At 35.1% G+C, this 21,864-nt stretch overlaps 3 protein-coding genes across 5 annotated transcripts in view; 2 read left to right on the plus strand and 1 right to left on the minus strand.

Annotated features, from left to right (window-relative positions):
* The first annotated feature begins 272 nt into the window (after nucleotides 1-272).
* Nucleotides 273-987, plus strand: LOC124459770 (putative gustatory receptor 85a). Its single transcript, XM_047009376.1, has 2 exons — nucleotides 273-711; nucleotides 771-987. Exons 1-2 carry the CDS (start codon nucleotides 295-297, stop codon nucleotides 954-956), a joined length of 603 nt encoding a protein of 200 aa, XP_046865332.1. The 5' UTR covers nucleotides 273-294; the 3' UTR covers nucleotides 957-987.
* A 10,877-nt stretch (nucleotides 988-11,864) lies between these two features.
* The window catches only part of LOC6651558 (zinc finger protein 395), a 139,063-nt gene continuing 129,063 nt past the window's right edge, over nucleotides 11,865-21,864 (minus strand). For all 3 annotated transcript variants that reach the window (XM_047012900.1, XM_023180748.2, XM_047012913.1), the window contains 3 exons: nucleotides 18,649-18,740; nucleotides 13,453-13,659; nucleotides 11,865-13,391 (listed from right to left, as the gene is read on the minus strand). In XM_047012900.1, the coding sequence (XP_046868856.1) occupies nucleotides 12,503-13,391; nucleotides 13,453-13,659; nucleotides 18,649-18,740 (1,188 nt within the window). In that variant the 3' untranslated portion in view covers nucleotides 11,865-12,502. The remainder of the gene's footprint in view (nucleotides 13,392-13,452; nucleotides 13,660-18,648; nucleotides 18,741-21,864) is intronic.
* Nucleotides 13,939-16,295, plus strand: LOC6651554 (histone-arginine methyltransferase CARMER). Its single transcript, XM_002074139.4, has 5 exons — nucleotides 13,939-14,515; nucleotides 14,584-14,918; nucleotides 14,978-15,536; nucleotides 15,599-16,009; nucleotides 16,081-16,295. The coding sequence occupies exons 1-5, from the start codon at nucleotides 14,308-14,310 to the stop codon at nucleotides 16,167-16,169; spliced, it is 1,602 nt and encodes a 533-aa protein (XP_002074175.1). The 5' UTR covers nucleotides 13,939-14,307; the 3' UTR covers nucleotides 16,170-16,295.

Raw genomic sequence — 21,864 nt, forward strand, 5'->3', positions numbered from 1 at the left:
ATTGCCTCTCTCTTGAGTTGTACCTGGTGTGTATGTCGGTGGCAGAACAAAATCTACAATATGTTTAATTACCTCCTGAGATTGGAGAAACAGAATAACGAGAAAGGATATTTCATATCGAAGGCTCAACGGAGTTATCTGAGATCGTTGATATATTTCAAATTATTTCTGCACCCCATCGCAGGAATACTATTTTTCAACATAATCTATTTTGATGGCAGATATATTGTGATTCTTGAATGGGCTTTACAATCCTTAGTTGTGTACTCGACAGAATTTCTGATATTTTGTCTAATGGCCTTGATAAGTTCCTGTTGCTGCTCACTTCAGGCTGGCTTTGAGCGGATTCTGACAATGAGCGAAAACCCCTTGGAAATGGAAAGATGCAATCAACTCGAAGAACTTCAGTGGTTACAAAGAAAGCATCAGGATTTGATTTCTCTGGTCGAAGAGCTTTCTTCTGTTTTCACATTCGTTCTTCTTGTGATTATAGCGCGTGTCGTGTCGTGGGGCTCGATATTGGCATTTACTTTGCTACGCCTTAATTTGCAATCGTCCTTTATTTGGATTCATATTACTATTGGGTCTTGTGCAACGATCTTTGATTCGTTTGTTTTATATACTTTGGCAAATACCATGAGTCAAATGCTTCAACATACAAGGGTCATATTAGGGCAGACTTTTGGACAAGAGCTTTTGATTCAGCGAAGTGTAAGTACAAAATAATCGAAAATATCTGCATGTTGGCTAAACAAAGTCTTATATTTTAGATCGAGTTCTTTGGTCTACATCTCTCATATCAGGATACACAGGTTAATGTCTTTGGCGTTTTTATTATCAATCATCGTCTAGTGTTTGTGAGTTTAACTGCAATTCTAGTACATGTCATTTCTCTGGTTCAATGGGACATGGTTAATAAGCTCTCACTCGAAGGACCTCAAATTACGATTCTATAAGGAATGCTTTTTCATATCACACTCCTTTAAATATTTGTAGATATCGTGTAATTTTCACAATTTATTTCAATTATACACACTACGTTTTATTGAAAAAAAAAAAAACTCTAGTATTCTATGAAAACATTGAATTTTTCATAGAGCAAATTGCTTTCTTAACAGGTTTATATATTAGTATTCAATCGATATAGTTACAGTCAGTCCTTTCTTTGTATATCATATATATTAATTAGATTTGGAGCTCGAAATTGCATACAAGAAGCACTTACAACCAATCACCATAACTTATATCTAACCGGGAGATAAAAAGAACACTCACTACAATACTATTTCATTACATTGAAAGCATTTGTTGTAAAGGACTATTGCAATGTATTTGCACCCGAGTGGTGTAGGATTAACAAATGCTAAAGGCCCCGCGATTCATCATTTACCTAAATACAAATTGACAAAAATTTAATTTGGGAAAATTCTCAAAAACTCCCAACTTTGTGAATCTGTAAATTTTTGAATGCCCTGACTCTTTTTATACCCTTCCAGAGGGTATTATAAAAATGGTCAGATGTTTTTTAACGCACAGAAGGAGACGTTTCTGACCCCATAAAGTATAGCCATATCCGTCTGTCCGTCAGTGCGAATGTGTTTTACTCAGCCATCCTAAAAGCTATCGGGCTGAAAACAAAAATGAAAATCTCTAGAATCGGACCACTATATCATACAGTGACATACGAAAAGTAGGTGAAGCAGTTGGAAATGTGATAATGTGATAGTATTGGATATAAAACATCAGATCCCAAAATCGTATAAATAAAACGCAAGTTACAGTCAATATAAATCAGCTCTGCCCAAGCGCTGCAAGGGTTAGTTAGCTTCTTTGATATTTTTAAATTCAAATGTTAGATATCAAATTACCTTTTCAAGCGAGACAAAAAAAGTGAAGGATCACCATATTATTCCAATAAAAAGTAACTTCATGAATATCCAATTAAATTGGTGGAAAATGCTCCAATCACTTACCAATATAATATCTTTCACCTTATTGCTTCAACTTTGGCCGCTTTCAGCTCATAAAGTTTATTTTATAAAGGTCAATTTAATACATGATTTAATATATGATTCCAACAAAGAGTTCCTCGACTTCAGGTTATTATAGACACGTCTTTAAACATCTTGTTGTCAAATTAATGTAATGATAATCCCAATTTAGTGTTATTTATAGTTACCCTGAAGACGACCACCGATGAGGGGCCGAAATATATCGGAAAAGAAAAGAAAAACAAACTGTTTTTAATTTTTTCATTTCCAAAAAAATGGAACTCGAAACGGCTAAGCAACCAACAGGTATCTGAAATCAACAATTAATTTTGAAATTAGTTGAAATGAAAAGTTCTACTGGCCATGCCTGCTTTTTCCCTTTTTCACTATTACATTTCAGTCAATTTATTTGTATTGTGAGTGTTTCCTCTTTTAATGTTTAAGAGACTGAAAAATGGAGTGCAATTTGTCTGCAACGTAGTGACTTGTCAACAGAAGTTCCTGCAGGTCGGAGCTTTCTCTTGTACAACAACGATCTTATATATTCTGGATAACAAAATTCGAAATGCGACCAAACATTTTAAGCCAATTCGCAGATTAAGAAGTCCTCTGACTTCCTCTTCGTTCCTCTGAACGATATCTAAATTGCCGTTAAAAAAGAAAACAAAGTGAAGAGACTGGCGATACCATTTCAGTACAAGGAGTAGCATCCATTTACTTCTAGATACATTTTAAATGGTTATCCTAGATAAAATTGTTAACTTTCCACAAAAACATAATTCATCCATTCCCAATAACTTTGACACTTGTTTTTAGTTTTGAAAGTATCGTTTTGCTCTTATTTCTCTTAATTATTCTTTTCTGTTTTTTTTATATTTTTTTGTGTTTTCATTTTTATTATAGAATTTTCCATTTTCGTTTTTTTTTGCTTATGCATAAATACATATGTATAAGTAGTTTGTATGTTTCATTCTGATGTTTGGGTATAATGTTCTTGTTGTTGTTTGTTTTTTTTATATCTCATCTTCAATTTGTATTGTTTTGTTTTTTAAAATCAACATTCACAAATACTTGTACAATCATTGAAATGATCTTACATGAAATTGGACTTTTATCTTGTCTGTAAAGAGATGTGTGTGTAGATTGGCTTAAATTATGTGTGTGTGTTGGTGTGTTTGTGTGTGTGTGAGTGTATTCAATGGAGCTTTTAGATATATGTATATAAGCATTTGCATACATAAGTACAGCCATTTAAGTATTATGTAGACATTTACTTAACTACTACCAAGTAGAAACTGTGCTGTGATCGTAAGGAAAAGGGGGGCGGGGGTGTAGCCATACATATATGAGAATATTGGAAATTGAATCTGATGATGTTAGTGATATGAGTCGACAAAAAATAAAAACTGAGTATTAACAAAGCTCAACCAAGTAACAATTACGATTATTCATTTTGAATCTATATCGGTTTCTGCTTATCTGCATCTTGATGCTGCCTGTATACATATATAAAGACGCAAAATATATACACATCTGTTAAATACATATATATATATATATTATGTTTGTTTGTTTGTATGTATGTATGTATCTTTTGTCTGTATGTCTGTAAATACAATTGTTTTATTTGCTCATTGAAATTTGCTTGATCTGTTCTCTGTTTCATTCATTTGCCTGTTTATAATTTGATTAATAATTTGTTGTTTTTTAAAAATTTGTTTGTTTCATATTTTAAAACTTTTGCTTCATTTTTGTTTAGCCGTTTTCTGTTTGCATTTTATGTAATTTATGTTTTTGCAAAAAATATATTGTTAGCACATTTATGGGCATATACATTTACATATACATATGCATTTTTTTCCTTTTCTTTTTCTTGTTTTTGTTATTTTTTGTAGGTACACGATTCTCACCTATGTTTAATTGAGAGTTTTAAACATTTGCTTAATGCTCTGTTTTCTTCTTATTTTTTTGCTTTAGATTATCTTTTCTTTCTTTCTTTTTGTTTTTGTGTTTTTGTATCTAATACAGTTAGTTAGGGAAGATTGGGTTTGTTTAGATTGGTTTTTGCCTTTGTTGTTTCTTTTTGTTTTGGGTCCATGTTAGTTGTTGTTGTTGTTGTTGTTGTTTTTGTTGCTGCTGTTGTAAATGTTGTAAATTCTAGACGATTATCTCTATATATGTCATTTGAATATATATTTCTTTGCTGCTTTGCACATTTTCTTTTTTATGTAATTATGTATGTTTGTTTTTTTTTTCGTCTCTACGTGATGTCAAAAAGTAGCTATAGAGTTTTTTTTTTTCTTCTTTTTTTTTGGTTTTTGGGTTTGTAGTTTTTGTCTATTCATAATTTCGGTTAGATATATGTGTATGTATGTGTATGGTATTATATATTTGTATATATATATAGATTTGCATAAATATTTTAACATGAATTTTACACGACACTTAGTTTGCTGGTTATTTTTTGGTTTCTTGATTTTTAGTTATATATTTAATTTGTTTTTTTTTTCCATCTTTCGTGTGTTTAAATGCAAATTTCTATTTATTTAGATTTAACTTTAACTTTAGTTTTTCTTGCTTGTGTGTGTGTGTTGGTGTGTCTCTGTGTGTAAGTGTGTTTGTGTATCTTTCGGATTTGCATTTCACCTGCTCCTGGCCACTTTTGCAGCTACCCCTCCCTCCCTCTATGGGAGAGAAGAGTTTCCTCACTGTTTTTTTCTTTTTGTGCCATTTTATTTTTTGTATTGTATTTTATTTTTCTTTCTTTCTTTCTTAGCTTTTGTTTTGTACCTTGTTATGTGGTGATCATTTATTACAAATATCATTACAATATTTCAATATTTTAAATTATGGTTTATTTATTTTCGCTTTAGTCTAACTATGTAGATTCACATTTTTGACAACCAGTTCAACTAGTTTGAGTTTTGTTAGTTAAAGCCCGAACTGAGAAATGATTTCTTTTCGTGTTTGTTAGCAAAATAATCAACAGTAATATTAATGGCTTTTCAAAAACGAAACAAGGAAAGTATTTATGTAACCATAAACATAACAGGAATGGCTCTTAGTAACTAATTATGTATGTATGTATGTATGTATGCATGCATGTATGTAGTATGTATGTATGTATGTATGTAAATGTTTAGATTGTTAGGTTTTATATATATATATTTTTTTGGTTTTTTTTCTTTTTATGAAGACACAACAACAATAATGTAATGTATGCATGAATAGTTTCGAAACTCCATACAAATCTCCGAATTTGTTCTGAAGAAACTTGAGTTTAGATGTGATTTCTTTTGGTGCTAGTGCTAAAGTTCAATTACATGTAGATAATGTAGTTAGATGCCGAAGATTTTTGTGTGGGATATAACAAAGTAAGCATTAACTTAATTGTTAGATCGATTCAAGTCAAGTCAAAGTTAAGGTTAATGTTAATGTTAAGGTTAAGGTTAAGGTTAAGTTAAGGTTAAGTCAGGTCAAAGTCTAGGCTTAATCAGGGTTCTTCATTCATATACTATATATATTTTTTGTATATATATATATAGCTATACGTATGTACCTAATTCTTAAAAAACGTTTTCAAAATTTTTCGTGTTGACTGGTTTAAACTAAATTTAAATGATTTTATTGTTATGTATATATATTTAATTTTAAGATTTTTTGACGCACGCTCAGTACAATATTCTCTTACTGGACTTTAGCTCTGTGTGTGTGTGTGTGTTAATTTATTTGCTTCGCCCAGTTTAAAGTCTTTAGTTTGGTTTTTCTTTTTTTTGTTTTTGTTTGTTAAGGAATTTTGAAGACATCTTGTGGTTTTTATTCTCTTATTATGCTTTGCCAATCTAATGCAAAAAACTATATAAATTTTGCATACAATATCCAATTGTTTAATTAATAATGCCAAAAAGCTTACACTGAACGCGCGTGCGATTTTGTTTTATCGTTTTTCGTTTTGTTTACATAAAAAAATTGTTCATCATTTTTGCCAATTTATCATTAAAAAATTGAATCGTAAAAAAGTTACAACAAATCCTCGCGGTCTTCTTACATTCTCTTTCACTTTCTCTCTCTATCGTGGGTAGAAAAAACTTATTTAAAAACTATTATTGAAATTATTTTACGTTTGTTTGTCACTTAACTTAAGCTTAAGTAGCCAAGATATAAATTGGCGTGCCTTATTTTGGTTTTATTCAATTATTCATGTTTTTTTCTTTTGTTTTTTTTTAGTTGGTTTTTGAGAAGTTATCAGTCAGTTTATACATACATATAAGAAATGCTGGATGATAATAATAGCTATGAAACAATGATATCCCATATCTCACACTGAAATATCCAACATAAACACAAAAAACACATACATATGATTGTATATAGACCGCTTATTGCTTTCATATAGATTTCATATAGAGTATTCAGATGAGCGAATGATAAGTGTATAGTTTTGACAGAGAAGGATCGTGGGCATTTAGCAAGGAGATTCGTAGAAAGCATGAGAAACAAGCAAATGCTTTTTGTATTCATTTTTTTCGTTGGCAGTGTAAAGCAGTTCGAGTTTTTAGAAATCGGTTGTCTGAAGAAAAGAAAACACAATAATTTAGAAGATCAATATTGTAGATTTCGAATTTTAGTCTGTTTGAAATAATCAATCAAGGAGAATAGAAAGTTTATGCTCTATTATTTGCTTCATTTTACGAAAATTTTACCAAATTATAGAAAATTTGTCAATCTTTCTCAAAAGTTTTCCAAATTGTTTGCTCTTAGCACTTAATAAACGAAGAAGTTACTAAGAATATTCAATAAGTCAGAGAAAAGGTGAAAGCAAAGTAAACTTAAGTCAAAGTAAACAACTTAACGATTCAGTAAAAGTTTTAAAGTTTTTATGAATGGACTTGACTTGTTTTTCTAAATATTAGTTTTACTTTTCAATATTTGATAAGAAATTAAAAAAAAATCAAACTCTTGGTATTAATTTGATAATTCCTTTTCGATATTTATGAAGTATGTTGAAAATATTTTACTTGCAAAACATAAGAATTTTGGTAGCTATTTTCCTTCTTTATATTTATGATTCCCAAATAGTTTTAGCCTTGCTCTGCTTGTTCGAAAGATTCGAATTTACTGCCATTAATGAATTATTATATGAATTAAAATCAAACATCCAATACGAAAATCATCTTTAAACTTTTCAAGTGCTTAAAAGGAATCGAATCTTGCTTATTTTGCCAAGTCGAGATCAAACTTACTAAGAAGATAAGGATGAGAATGATGTCAAAATGGGAAAGTGTTTTTCAGTTGTGAAATGAATGAATTATATGGGCAAGTCTTTTGCTTGATTACTAAACTAAACAATTAATTGTATGCAATGCGAGCACTTGGTAAAAATGTTACTTAAAATTTAAAAACGAATTCGTTTACACTTACACAAACCGGGTCTGCCGAGATGCGTGAGTGTGTGTGTGTGTTGGTGTGTATTTGGGTGTGTGTTGGCGGGGGGCGAGAGTAAGGTGTAAGAGTATTTAAATGAATAAGTCAAATAAATCAGCCTTATTTTGAATGCAATTTATGTTAATAAATATTAATTACTAATTTTGTTTCTTGCCAATTGCCAATTATAAATAAAGGCCAACACACGAATGCTCAGACCCAGGCAGTGTCAACTCTACTGATATATGAAATACAAGTACATATAGTATACATAACTATATATATTCATAATGTTTTGTTTGTATGTATGTCTCTAGCTTATGCAGTTAAATAATTATTAAGAAATCACGATACGCATACAATTTGCACTCATGTGTATGTATCGTAAGTATGTATGTATGTGGTATATATATGTATATAAGTATAATTATGTATATATAATTTACTTAGTTATCATTTTTTAGTGGATGCAACATACCGCGCTGTACCAGCAATTTGCTGCGTTAAAACTCAAGCCAAACTTTCGACTCGATTCCAACTGCCAGCTGCCAGATGAGATATCTAAATTTTAACCAGATCCAGGATATGGGAAAAACACACCTCCTCGTGTTCGTGTCCCCTTAATCCTTTCCTCCTATCGGGGTTTTTGCTTAAAGTTAAATACACACACACATATATCAATAACGACGACAATACATACATTTAGATACATATACATAGTTAATATCAGAGGAAATATCATAAGTATCAATCTACTAATGCTTAAACACATACAAACATACAAGTAGGTGGCAAATATGCCCAATTTATATATGTATGTATCAATATTCATCAATTTCTCCATTTTATTCTTCCATCTTCTTACATTTTCTCTTTGGGTTTTTTGCTTGCTTGATTTTCTGTTTTTCGTTATTTTTTGTTGGGAATAGTTTACACAAAAGACAAGGAATATGCATTGGCAAACATCTAATTTGCATCATCTACATAGATTATAGATATATATATATATCTAAATCGTTTTAGTCCCTGGATGAGAAACCATGACTGTGTATTTTTTTGATATAGAAATGCGTTAAATTTCATGAGGTTAACAAAATAATCATTAGAAAAGTATAATAAGACGAAACCTTTTGCCTTGAAGAGAAAGCAAAACGGGAACTTGAAGTGAACTGAAAAACTAAATTCAACAAAGAAAAAATAAAACAAGACGAACAAATTGAAATAAAAATAAAAACAAATTTGTTTGTTTTTTGGTTTTTTAATTATAAATAACAATTGTATATTTTGTTTGTTTGTTTGTTTGTTTGTTGTTGTGGTTGCTGTTATTGTTGCGGTTCTTCATTATCATTATTATTATTATTATTATTGTTGTTGTTTGTTGTAATTGAATACTATATAGTTAATTATTTAACTTGCCCAGAAACAAAACAAAATCATTCGATTACAAATCGAAAATCATTTTGCCAATTTACTGCCAATTTAGTTTCGTATTCATGATGTATATTGGATTGGATTTACCTCAGATCTCTGGACATTTGATTAATTGCATATGTATTTGTTTGTTTGTTTTTTGTTTTGTTTTTCTCATTGCAATGATAATAGATAATAGATAGATAGAAGAATTCATTGTTTCTTCTCGCTTTTACATAAAATAGTACGAAATATTAGCAATAATTATACAATAATGGATAGTTGTTTTCTCATCGTCATCTTTCATCTTTCTTCTTCTTCGTGTTTTTAAAAATATCACTTAAAATTTAAATAATTTCCAGAACGCAACGAAATACATCGAGTATGTGTGTTTGTGTGTGTGTGTGTGGGTGTGTGTATGTGTGTAGTACAAGAAGAAACAATAATAAACGTAATAAACATAAATTGTAATAAAGAATGCTCCAAAATGTATTGCATTTCCTTTTCCGCCTCTCTCTCTTTCTTTCCTCTCTTTTCGCTTTCTTCTGTTATTCATTTTCATTTTTGCTTCTTTTGTATATGTATATTTTTTGTTTTTTTTTGAAACTTATAGTTAATTAATTTTTAATTAAAAAAACGAAATACAAATTGTGTGATAAAAATGTTAATAAAAACTCTTCTCTCGCATTATACAAAAATGGCCACCATTATGAATTTCATTCAAATCACGGCAAACAATTTCAAAGAAATTTGCTTCTATCCTCAACTTTACTCTCAACTTTTTCCATCATCATTATCATAAATTTTCCATGCGATTTTCCCGATTATCCTCAACGTTATTCGGTTTAGTTATGCATTTTCCATTTTCCAATTTCTTTGTTTTGTAATTTTCAAAATAATTTAAAGCTGCTGATTTGCTTAAGCTCCATGGATATTTTGTCTGACTTTCTGTCCATCTGTTTGTCTTCTCCTCTTGCCGCGTTTGTTTTGTTGCTTTCTTTCTCCTGTTTCACTTTCCTATTTTTTCTTTCGATTGCACTTGGCCTTCTGAACCAAAAATTCTTGCGCTTACTTCGATTTTTATATAGTTATGTATGCATTATTCTCAGTTTCTCTTTTATATATATATATATATATATATATATATTTAGGTATATTATTTTTGTTTTTTATGTTTATGCATATTCTAGGTTTTTTGTTTTTAGTTTTAGTTTGTACTTCCAATTTGGTTAAGAATTCCTTGTGTATTTTTCATATCTTTTCTCATCTTTATATATATATATATCTCCCAAAGTGATGGATCAGTCGATCCATCTATCTGTCCTTCTGCTTTCTGGTTGTGACGTCATCATTGTCTATACCGTAATTTGAACAATTCACAATAGTTGCACAATGCAAAAAGTTTGTTTCATTAAATGTTAGATTTTCTTTACAAATTAATTAATAGACGAATTGGTTTTTGTTTTTTGTTTTTGTTTCTTGTGATGATAACTTAACAAATTAGTTGAAATAAATTTGAACATATTTCAATAAACGATAATAATTAAAAAAAATTTGTTAAAAATGTTCAACTCTTGGCTCCAAAAAAAAAAAAAAAAGTATTTAGTTTATCAGTTGTTTAATTTTGAATTTTCAAATTTTGTTTTGTTTTTGTCATTTTACTGTTTGCATTTCGTTTTACTGTGGATTTATCTTCGTTTTTTCCCCTTGCCATTATCATTTTCATTTACTACATTTAAGTTTCTATATTTTACATATTTTGTGTGGTTTTATGTGGTTAATGTGTATTATCATTATTGGGGGGGGGGGGGGAGGTTGGTGGTGGTTTAGGGGGAGTGGACTTTGGGAGAATTGTTCTATAGATGCATGTGTCTTTAGGTGGTGGGGTGGGTGGGGTTGGGTGTTGGTTGTATGTGGCGCTTAATTAACTATAATATTTTCTCTTTTAGTTTTGTGTTGTTCAACTATTGCCATTTTGTATGCATATGAAATAGATTAATACTTAACTCTTAGCGTTTTTTTCATATCTTTTCGTCGTTATTTCATTTTTTGCTGTTTATTCTGTTTTATTTAACACACACATACAAATTGATTTTGAACGGTATTTTTGCAAGTAATTAACTATTTTTTGTTTTTTCTTTTGTTTTTGTTACATTATTATGTTTTATTGTTTTGTCTATAATATGTAGAGATGTAACGCAGTTGAATATTTCATTTAGATATCTTTAGATTTGCTTCTGTTCAGTTTTGCCTTTCTTTTGTTTTTGTTTTTTTTTTCTTTTGAATATTCTGCTTTTTCGTTATCATTTTGATTTGATTTGTTTGTTTGTTGGTTTTTTTTTTAGAGCAAGAAGTAGAACAAAAATTGCACTTAATACTATGAAAAAATTTACTAGATTTTCTTAAAACTAAAAAAAAATCAAATGTATATTTGCTTTATATATATGTATATATATATATATATATATATATATTATTTTATATATATATGTGTTTGTATGTTTTTGTTTTGTTGTTGTTTTTTTTTTGTGGTTTTTTGCAGTTTTGCTTTTTTTTCGGTTTGGTTTTTATATAAAAAGAATTGCCCGGCCAAACAAATTGTTGGTAACAACAATTTCGTTTGTTTTTTTTTTGTTTTTTGTTTTTAACATAAGAATTAACAAAGTCATTTTTTTAAAATAAATATGTATGCATATAATCATAGATCTGTAATTATTATTATTATTATTTATTAATTATTATTGTAGATTGCAAATGTTGCCCAGCGCAAATGTTTTTTCTGCAACATTTGCACGGCAGTTGGCAACACCGGCGCAACAACAAAGAGATACCGTTACGTTTTTTTTTAACCTTAATATTTTTGCTGTTTTTTTTTTACCATTTTTAGTTTTTACTTTTGTTTAAGGTGCATAGTTTATGCAGAGTAAATAAGAAGAGACCATTTTTCATTTGCATTTGCGTTTGCATTTGTTTTTTGTTTTTGTTTTTTGTTTTGTTTTGTCGCGGCCAACAAGAACAACAATCGAACTCTGTGTCTGTATATATACATATACATATATATATTTGTATAATTATATATATATATTATTTTGTGTGGTGGGAATCTGCATTCAGCCCTGCATAAGCACTGCCTGACTTTGGCTATGATTTTGTTGCTGTTGTTGCTGCTGCAGCTGTTGTTGCTGTTGCTGCTGTTGATTGGCAGCTGCTCGACTCCAGGCCAACAGCCCATTGGCGGCAGCCACAACTTGCTCCTCATTGTCCGCAGTGTTGCTTATGGGGGGCGTGGTGGCGGGCGTCGGTGTGGTTGTCAGTGTCGGTGTCGGTGTCGGAGTCGATGCCTGTGGTGCCACTATTACCGAGGTGGCCACACTGCGTATACGTACTGGGCGATTGCTTATCGCATTGCTCAATGCATATGCTCGATTTGTCTTTATAGTCAAAGAGGCGGGCAATTGCTTGCCGGCGGCAACCTCGGCAGCTAATCTCACCACAGTCGTAGTCAATTTAGCTCCCGATCCACCTGATGATGATGCTGCTGCTGCTGTTGTTGCTGCTGCTGTTGGTGTTACTGTCGATGTTGTTGTTGTTGACGCCGCTCCTGCTGCTGCTGCCTTAGACAGACACAATGACGCCGACTGATTGGTGGTGGCCTCCGTCGACGATTTCTGTCGCTTTCAGTCGCCAAAGCGGCTGCAAGCCTTCTTCCATCGGCATTGGGTGCACCATTTATCGCGTTGCTCCATGCCGTATACTTTGCGGCACTTTTTGTTTTCGCCGCGAGTACGGCGGTTCGGTGAGTTGGGCGTATGCTTGGCTACCGCCTGTTGAACGGCCACATGTTGCAGCGATATGTTGCTGGCGTTGGCATTGCTGTTGTTATTGGTATTGGCAACCAGGTTGCTGGCAGTTGTTGTATGTTGCTGGCCACGCACATGATGTTGATGTTGGTGCTGATGTTGATTGTGGTGCGGCTGCTGCTGCTGCTGCTGTGTTGGTTGATAGTTGGCCGTGATAGTGACACTAGACAGGTGTTGTTGTTGCTGTTGCTGCTGCTGCTGCTGTTGGTGGTGGTGATTGTTGCTGTGTTGCTGCTGGCTGTGATGTGCCGTTACCGTTACATTCTGCTGCGACAGCTGCTGAAGCATATTGTTGGCACTGCTATTGCTGTGGATTATCGGGCTGCTGCTGTTGCTGCCACTGATACTGCTACTACCGCTACCGCTACCCCCGCTGCCGGCATAATTGTGATGATTGTGATGCTGGACGTACGTCTGTGGTGGATATGGCGCTACCGAGTGGGACGGACGAGACGACGACTGGCGTGGATGCTTGTTGAGCGTGGATGACGCCGTCACAGTGATGGCCGAGCCGGACGACGACCATTGATGGGTGCGGTGGGCCAGCGGCGATGTCGGAATACAGCTGGTATTGTTATTTTGCAACTGATGTTGCTGATGGGAGCTAATGATGTGAGGTGCGCCCCGGCTGCTGTTTGTGTTGATGTTGTTGTGATGTAACGGCAGTTGTTGCTGCTGATGTGATAGGTGCAAAGCACGCCCTTGTCTGCAACAGAAACCAGAATTATGACATACTGAATTGCAATTCAATTGCGCAGTTTACTTACTTGAAGTTGCCAACGATTTGATTTTGGTATTCTGGATCTTCAGTTGGCGGACGCGCCATATCCCTGTGGCTGAGAGTGGGTTCCGGGGCTAGACTAGGCGTAGTTTTCACCAACTCATCGTCGTCATCGTCTTCTGTGTAATAAAATTCCTCCTCGTGCTCATTTTCACTGCAGGAGTCACAGTCTCCCGAGCGTCTGGCCTTTTTGCTATAAAAAAAAAAGTTTCCAATTAATTTCATATAAAAAACCACTGACATTAATAAACAATATAATTATAAACTAAACCACAGACCAATCAAATTTAAATTGGAATATTCTTATCTTCGAAAAAAAAAATTCTAAATTTCAATCCAAGAATGGCGCCAAACGGACTTTCGATGAGTATCGATTAATTACTTCTTAAGTGCATTTATCGATACTTTGTCGATATAATTGTACTCATTGGCGATTGCTAGAGATGGCAGATGCCTCGATATGGCCATTTATATTTTGCCCATCTCTATCGCACATTTGCAAAAAACGACACCTACGCACGTTCGCCAAATCAATATCAAAATCATTTAAATTTAAATTTATTGATTTTGAATATAAGTAACGCGCGTTTTCATAAGGCACCTTTCCCCCGTCTGCGTCTTGCCCAGCTGCTATTTTACTCCATTTCGAACAAAGCAAGTCGTGGAAAATTTTAGTCGCCGCCAGCAAAAAATAAGAAGAAAAATTTGCGCGTCTGTCTCTGGCTGTGTTTGTGTGTGTGTGTGTGAGTGTGTGTCTGTGTGTATTGTACGGCCTACATTGTCAATTAACAAAAAGCATTGTGATTTTTTGAGTACTTCCGCATCCTTAAACAAAAAAAACATGTCCACTTCACGAGTCAACGATGAGCCGCACAAATTGTCCGCCACTGCCGCCGCCCTCTGCCCCCTGAGCAACTGCCAATTTAGTGGAGTCGTAATCAGCCAAATAGCGGACGAACAAAGGCTGGAATTCACCAACAAATATAAGGGCAGCTGCACCCTGCTCTGTAGCTACGATTCTCAGGGAGTTGTCCTAAGAATTGTCTTAGGTGGGTTGCCAAGGAAACTTTGACTATTTATTTTTTTTTATTAATTTATTTCTGACTTTGTTTTGCAGACAACGATCAGGGTCATGTGCTCAAGGAGTACATGATAGCGGCGGATACGGATGCAGCCCAAATGGGCAAACGAAGCTATGCCGTCTCCTTGGAATCGGATAATCTAGTTCTGAGATTCGCTAGCGAACAAGACCAGCAGCTGTTCCGCAAGGTGGTCGAGAATGTGAAGCATCTTAGACCGAAATCCGTGTTCTCCCAACGCACTGAGGAATCATCTGCATCGCAGTATTTCCAGTTTTACGGCTACCTCAGTCAGCAGCAGAACATGATGCAGGACTATGTGAGAACGAGCACCTATCAGAGAGCTATTTTGGGGAATGCTATTGATTTTCAGGTTGATTCACCGACTTGATTATATGAGTGTGTTGGATTTAACCTTTTTATATTGAACAGGACAAAATCATTCTGGATGTGGGGGCTGGTTCGGGCATATTGTCCTTTTTCGCCGTGCAGGCAGGAGCAGCCAAAGTGTATGCCATCGAAGCTTCCAATATGGCTCAATATGCCCAGCAGCTTGTTGAGTCGAACAATGTGCAGCACAAGATCTCTGTGATACCCGGCAAGATAGAAGAGATTGAGTTACCAGAAAAAGTGGATGTTATCATATCAGAGCCTATGGGCTATATGCTGTACAATGAACGTATGCTGGAGACGTATTTACATGCTCGAAAGTGGCTCAAGCCACAGGGCAAGATGTATCCAACACATGGGGATTTGCACATTGCCCCATTCTCGGATGAGTCCCTCTACTCGGAGCAGTACAATAAGGCTAACTTCTGGTATCAATCGGCCTTCCATGGTGTGGATCTAACCACGTTGCACAAGGAGGGCATGAAGGAGTATTTCCGTCAGCCCATAGTGGACACCTTTGATATACGCATATGTATGGCGAAGTCCGTAAGACATGTTTGTGATTTCCTTAATGACAAGGAAGATGATCTGCATAAGATTGGTAAGTGCTCGCTCTGATCAAATGAAATGACTAAAGAATACTAAGTTTAAACTCGTTTTTAGATATACCACTGCAGTTCCATATCTTGCAAACAGGCATCTGTCATGGGTTGGCCTTTTGGTTCGATGTGGAGTTTAGTGGCTCTAGCCAAAACGTGTGGTTATCCACTTCACCTACTGCACCACTGACACACTGGTATCAAGTGCGTTGCCTGCTGCCGATGCCAATTTTCATCAAGCAGGGACAGACTTTGACTGGCCGTGTGCTCTTGGAGGCCAATCGTCGTCAATCGTACGATGTGACAATTGATTTGCACATTGAGGGCACATTAATATCCTCCAGCAACACATTGGACTTGAAGAATCCGTATTTTCGGTACACGGGGGCTCCGGTGCAGGCGCCGCCGGGAACCAGTACGCAGAGCCCGTCGGAGCAGTACTGGACTCAAATGGATACCCAGGGCACGCGTAATAGTAAGTCATGGGTTTGAATCTTGCTCAACTATTTGATCGAATCACCGGGTTTATTCATAACTCCTCTCTAGCTACTGGCATGCTCAATGGCGGTCTCAGCGTTAATGGCATTGGCGATGGAGGCATGGATATCACCCACGGACTCATCCATCCCCACTAAAGACTACACAATCGAAATGGTGGTAAAGCATAAGCTTAATGGAAATTTGTCTGCATCGAGCGATTAATTGGTTTTACTTTCACTTTTTTTTTTTTATTATCATTTTGTCCCTGAAAATGTTTTATAGTTTAGATTTTTTATATTTATTTATTCAACGATTGTATATTATTTGTTTAAGTTTAAATATCCCTCTCAACGTCAACCTCAAACTTAGCCGTCGAAATTGTATTTTAAACGATTTCGTTAAACAATAATTCAATACAACAACAAAAAAAAAAAAAACAAAAACAACAATCAAGAAACCAGCAGACTAATATTATAGTTATAGTAGGAAACACATACACACACATACACAACTCACGAGTACATAAAAGCGCAGCATAAATTCTAAGCATAATCTAATTTTAGCTACTAGCATTAGTATTTTAAAAACATATATGTAAAATGTAATAATGAATATCTAATCAAGGTCCCTAAGAAAGAAAAGGACTGCAGCTTCAGGAAGTCCCTTAGTTAATGCCAATTGCAGCTTTGAACAAAAAAAAAAAAAACAAACAAACAAAACCGAAAACGAAATAATACGAAATGATCATCCGGATAGGAATAGAAGTAGCAAGCCAACAAATAATTATGTATATGTATGTTGTTACTCCTATATTATTATCATTATTATTATTACGATTATGATTATTATATTTAATCTTAATTATGATTGTGTGTACCTCCAGAACTAGTTTCAATTTATTTTACTACCAAGTAGAGCTGCAACAACAAACACCATTCAAATGCAAATTTTTTGTTCTATATCTTTGTGCCGATTTGAAAGGCATTTGAGCTTTAACCGATTAAAAAAATTCATTCTCGCCTAAAGTTTATCCCAAAAATTAAAAAAAAGAAAAGAATTTAGCTTTTTGATTTATCTAGAATAATTTTTGGCTGGAGTCTTGTTGTTTTATAGTTCATATGATTTGGAATTCGGACTCGCATATATATTTTGAATGGATACTAAAGATATATAGTCGCATTGCTGTGTCGACAAGAACTGCAAAAATGCATTTTTTAGCTTTTTTTAAAATATGAAATTAAACAAATTGCTCATAGAATTTAGTTATTAAGCTATAATTATTTATAAATTATTCAATCGGAGAGATTATAATGCAAACAAACAAAAAAAAAAAAAACATACATATACATAAATTTTATATATAAAAACCGATTCTCCTATATTTCCATTAAGTTTAGATCCTTAACCCATAGATGCTAGCCTGCCACAAAAACACAGACATATACATATACATAGATATATACAGCATAAACATTTATACCTATATATACAATATATAGATTCCTGCGCATCTCATATATATATGTACTGTACTTCTATTTAGAGTAGTAGTCGAGCTGTTTGTTTGCCAGCAACAACAACAATAACAACCACACCACCAACACATACTATATACGTACATTACTTTACATATATACACACACAACTATATATATACATATATATATATATATATATATATATATACGAGAAAAGAGAACAACAACAAATTACAAAAGCGAAAAAACAAAAAAAAAAAAAATACCAAGAGCAAAAACTAAAAACAAATGCCTTTCATTTTGTCGCTTGGCTCTGCACTCGATTTACATAGGAAACAAGATTCACAAGTGGATCGAGTGCGGGTGGGCGTTTAAGACCTTGGCCTCAAAAGTGCAACAACAGAATATGCCACGCCTCCCACCTTGCCCACACTTAAACACATGCAGGTGCGTCAAGTAATCTGCGCTTCTCTCTCTCGGTCGGTCGGTCGGTCGGTCGGTGTGTGTTTGTGACCTGGTTACTACTTATGTACAAGTGTTCTAGTTTTCAGTCAAAGCTCAATTGCTTCGGCACAGTGCGAATGAAGTGCAACAGCGGCTGGGCTCATATAATTCGCTCATTGTGTTTCAAGGAAACACACTGGAAAATCATCTGAGGGGGGTCGGTGCGATGCTTTATGCCTATTATTCTGATATGAAATCAAGGTTGACATCTATTCTGATAACGAGATGTTAATTTCAATTGGCGTAGGAGGCAACTAAACTAATTTCATCCTAATCCTAATGTCAAGCATGAAGCAAGATCAACTCAATCAATGTATCTGATTAATAAAATACGAAGCACACTTAATGCTGACAATATTCGACTGATAAAAAGGAGAATTGTATATACTAATAACTAAAAATGCCAACAGAATGGTAAGGAAATCACATTAAGTTACTTTTATCTAAAACAAATGTCTTTTGCCCCACTGTCAGCTAGTGACGTGCTATAAATTTCATATTTTCTTGTTGTTGTTGGGCCTGCGCGAAAATACACACGGCATACACAGGCTAAGTCAAGGTTCTGGTTGAATGTTGATGATTGCCAACGACGATTTGTGGGCTTCACTTGGTGGTGCATTTTTTTGTGTAGGGAACTATTTTCTCGACTTACCCCAAATGTTTGTTCCTAATGTGAACTTCGATTTTTGCTTGTGTGTGCTCCACAAAATGGCAACCTTTCCAGGTACAACGGAATTTCTTTGACTGCAATGAGATTGAAAGAGAAGGAAAAATATATTAATAAGCGAGTTGCGATTATGTGACGGAGAGAGAGAAATAGAGAAGGGACTTTGCTGTGGCGTACTTGTCTTTGGTAGGGATTAGCTTGTAGCAGGGAACACATTGAGATGGGAGTCGGCGTCAGGGATTGTGAGTGCCGTTCCGGACTGGCTTCACTATCACTGGCGGCGCCATAGCTCCTCTCATCATAGTCGTCGCGTTCCACATAGTAATTTAGCGCCATTGTGTGCATGTTGCTCGAAGGAGTAGATGGACAGGAGCACTCGCGTCTATCAACCGGTGCCGGCCCGGTGCAAAATGCGACTGTGTTGGTGCCACGGACAATGGCAATGCAACTGGCTGTGCATTGTGGCGCGCGCGCACGAGCCGAGCCGTCCATGCCATGCCATCCCGGCTGCACTGATAACAGCTCCGGCTTCGTTGGTTCGTCCTTGTAGAGAAGCCGAATCGTTGTGTCCCAAATTGCATTGGCTCTCGGCTATTTACTGGGTCACCTTGTGGTCTATACCCCCAGCCAATACGCTCTCCCATCAGCACTTGGTGCTCTTGCCTTGACATGATTTTCTTTCATTTTTTGTTGTTATTGTTGTTGTTGTTTTTTGCAACTTTTATGCGGCGGGCGCCTGCATTTATGCTGCTCCGCTTTATGTTGAAGGTTAGATTGGCAGAGGAAAGCTGTTGACCCAGTTTCGAGGCAGCATACCGTCCCCTTCCACACATAATGTGCCACACTTTTCGGGGCACACACTCTGCAAACAAACGCGATGCGCGTTTGTGTCCTTGTGCCTTTTGCCTTGTGTGGTGCACAAACTGAAAATTCAATTTTCGGTATTCGTTTTTGGCCTTGCGGCGGCCTAAATGATTAACGATTTGTTTACAACTTTTCCCACACCCACACGACAGAGAGAGAGAGAGAGAGAGAGAGGGCTAGGGCAGGGTCACTTTCTTTGTTGAGGCATAAGCGTTTATGTCATAATTATGATAAGTACTCGAAATGCAGCACTTTATAGTGAGAGAGACCATTTAGTTATGTATCGAGTAGGGTTTTTATACATACTTGAGTTCGTCTAAAGAAAAAAAGGCCCAACTATTTAGTATAATATATAAAACTTTTAAACACTTTGAATTCTCAATTCTCATGCTTTTAAGTAGAATAAACAAAGTTATTTCTTTTGCCTACTTTTGGGGGTTAGTTTTGAGTAAGTTCTCTACATACATAGTTCAGTGAATTATTTCCAACTACTTGAGAGGGTTGAATTATTTGAGCCTTTTTGATAATATTGAAGAAGAGCGATAATCCAAAGTTTGAACCTTTTGAATACATAAATTTTCACATTTTCCAAATGTTGATGGCATCAAGTATATAAATTTCCCAACCAAAAGAGGTTGAAAAATTCAAGTTGTGTGTGTCTGACAGAAAACGGGAAAGCTGCTGTGTACCGCAACATAATCATAAACATAAATAACTTGCGCTACTTAAGCGGCGTAAATTGTTAACGCACGTGGTTGCCGCACACGGAAAATAGAGTGTATGTATGTGGGTGTGTGTGTTGTGTGTGTGTGTGTGGGTGTGGCAAAGCATTAACTGCCCCTCCATGAGCGGGAGTGTAGCATTCCCGGACTCTACTATACACAGTTTTCGTTTTAACTTTGTGCAATTAGTGGGAGACCATAATTCGTTTGCGGCCAGCGAACTGAGGCAGGATTTGGGGCATATCCTGAGCCATAAATACACATATATAAACACACACACACAGTCGCACAGACATGTATGTATAGGCAAGAATTGTTGCCATTTGTGCCAGATGTGTGTGTCAGTTAAGCATTTGTTTGCTGTTTGCTTTTGTTGTTGTTGTTGTTGACTTAGCTATTTGCAGTTTTTGAAATTTGTGACCCGCATATTAATATGCAGTGCTAATGTATGTATGTATGTATGTAGGTGTGTGTGTGTTTGCGTGTCCTCAAATTTGGTTTATTAATATCCTCATTTTGCTTTCGAGAGACTAAGCCAACAATTTGATTTCTTCATCTGGCGCAAGCTGCGTATACGCAATTTGCAAATGAAATTCAATTAATAAGCTGATGATGCTGAGTGGGGACTATCAATTTCGTTGATTTTCGACGGCAGGTAACTCAAATCGAAAAGTAAATTAAATCAGCTTAAGCGTTATATATATATGTATATGTCTATGTACATTTGTGTATATAAACTTTGACTCCGTTGCTTTTCTGTTTGACTGTTAATTATCTGACTCTAATAAGGCTTTCAGGCCTGGGATGGGCAAACAGGGGGCGGAGGTGGAGCAGTAAACGACGTTTGTCTACTAATGAAACAAAAACCATTTTTGCCATTTGCCGGCACAAAAACTCCAGCTGGCAGTAGACTACCCATTGCCCCCATCCACATCATCCCTCCAATGTTGGTAGCAGGAGGAATAATAATTCAACCCTGGTCTCCATTTTCCTACCGCACCATATACTGATTTGGCTCCGCACAGCAGGAACGTGAATGTGAATGGGCGGTCGGGCATAACATGAATCTTCTTTAAGGCACTTTTACTGCAAAAGAATGAAACGCAAAAGGGAGCCAGAGAGAAACACCGAGATAAAGAGAGAGAGAGAGTGTGAGAGTGATTTGCCTTTGGCTCTGACCTTTTTTTGTTTTTCTTCTTTGCAGTTGTCAATTTTAGCTGAGTGCCAGCATTTTGTCTTGCTCTAGATCCGGGCATAATGCTGAGCTCATGTACTCCATATCGGTTGGATTATCCGCAGACTTTAATGAAGATGTCTCTCAGCTTGGTTGAATTTCAGTTATTCGATTCATATATTGAACAGGCTGCATTTTGAGACTAATTGATTAAGATATACGCAGTGAGTATCAAATAACATGAAATGCCATTTCCTTGTACAGTTCTTCTTCTTCATTTTCTTGCCCCCCAAAAAAGCATTTTACTTTATTGGTACACGATATCAGTTGGCTACGTTGGCCATACAATTTCCTATTGCTTTTCCATTCAATGAAAATTTACTTGACAAACACACACACACACAGGCATATATATACACCCACACATATATATTGGGGAAA

The sequence above is a fragment of the Drosophila willistoni genome, chromosome 3R, assembly GCF_018902025.1.
Source record: "Drosophila willistoni isolate 14030-0811.24 chromosome 3R, UCI_dwil_1.1, whole genome shotgun sequence".
NCBI lineage: Eukaryota > Metazoa > Arthropoda > Insecta > Diptera > Drosophilidae > Drosophila > Drosophila willistoni.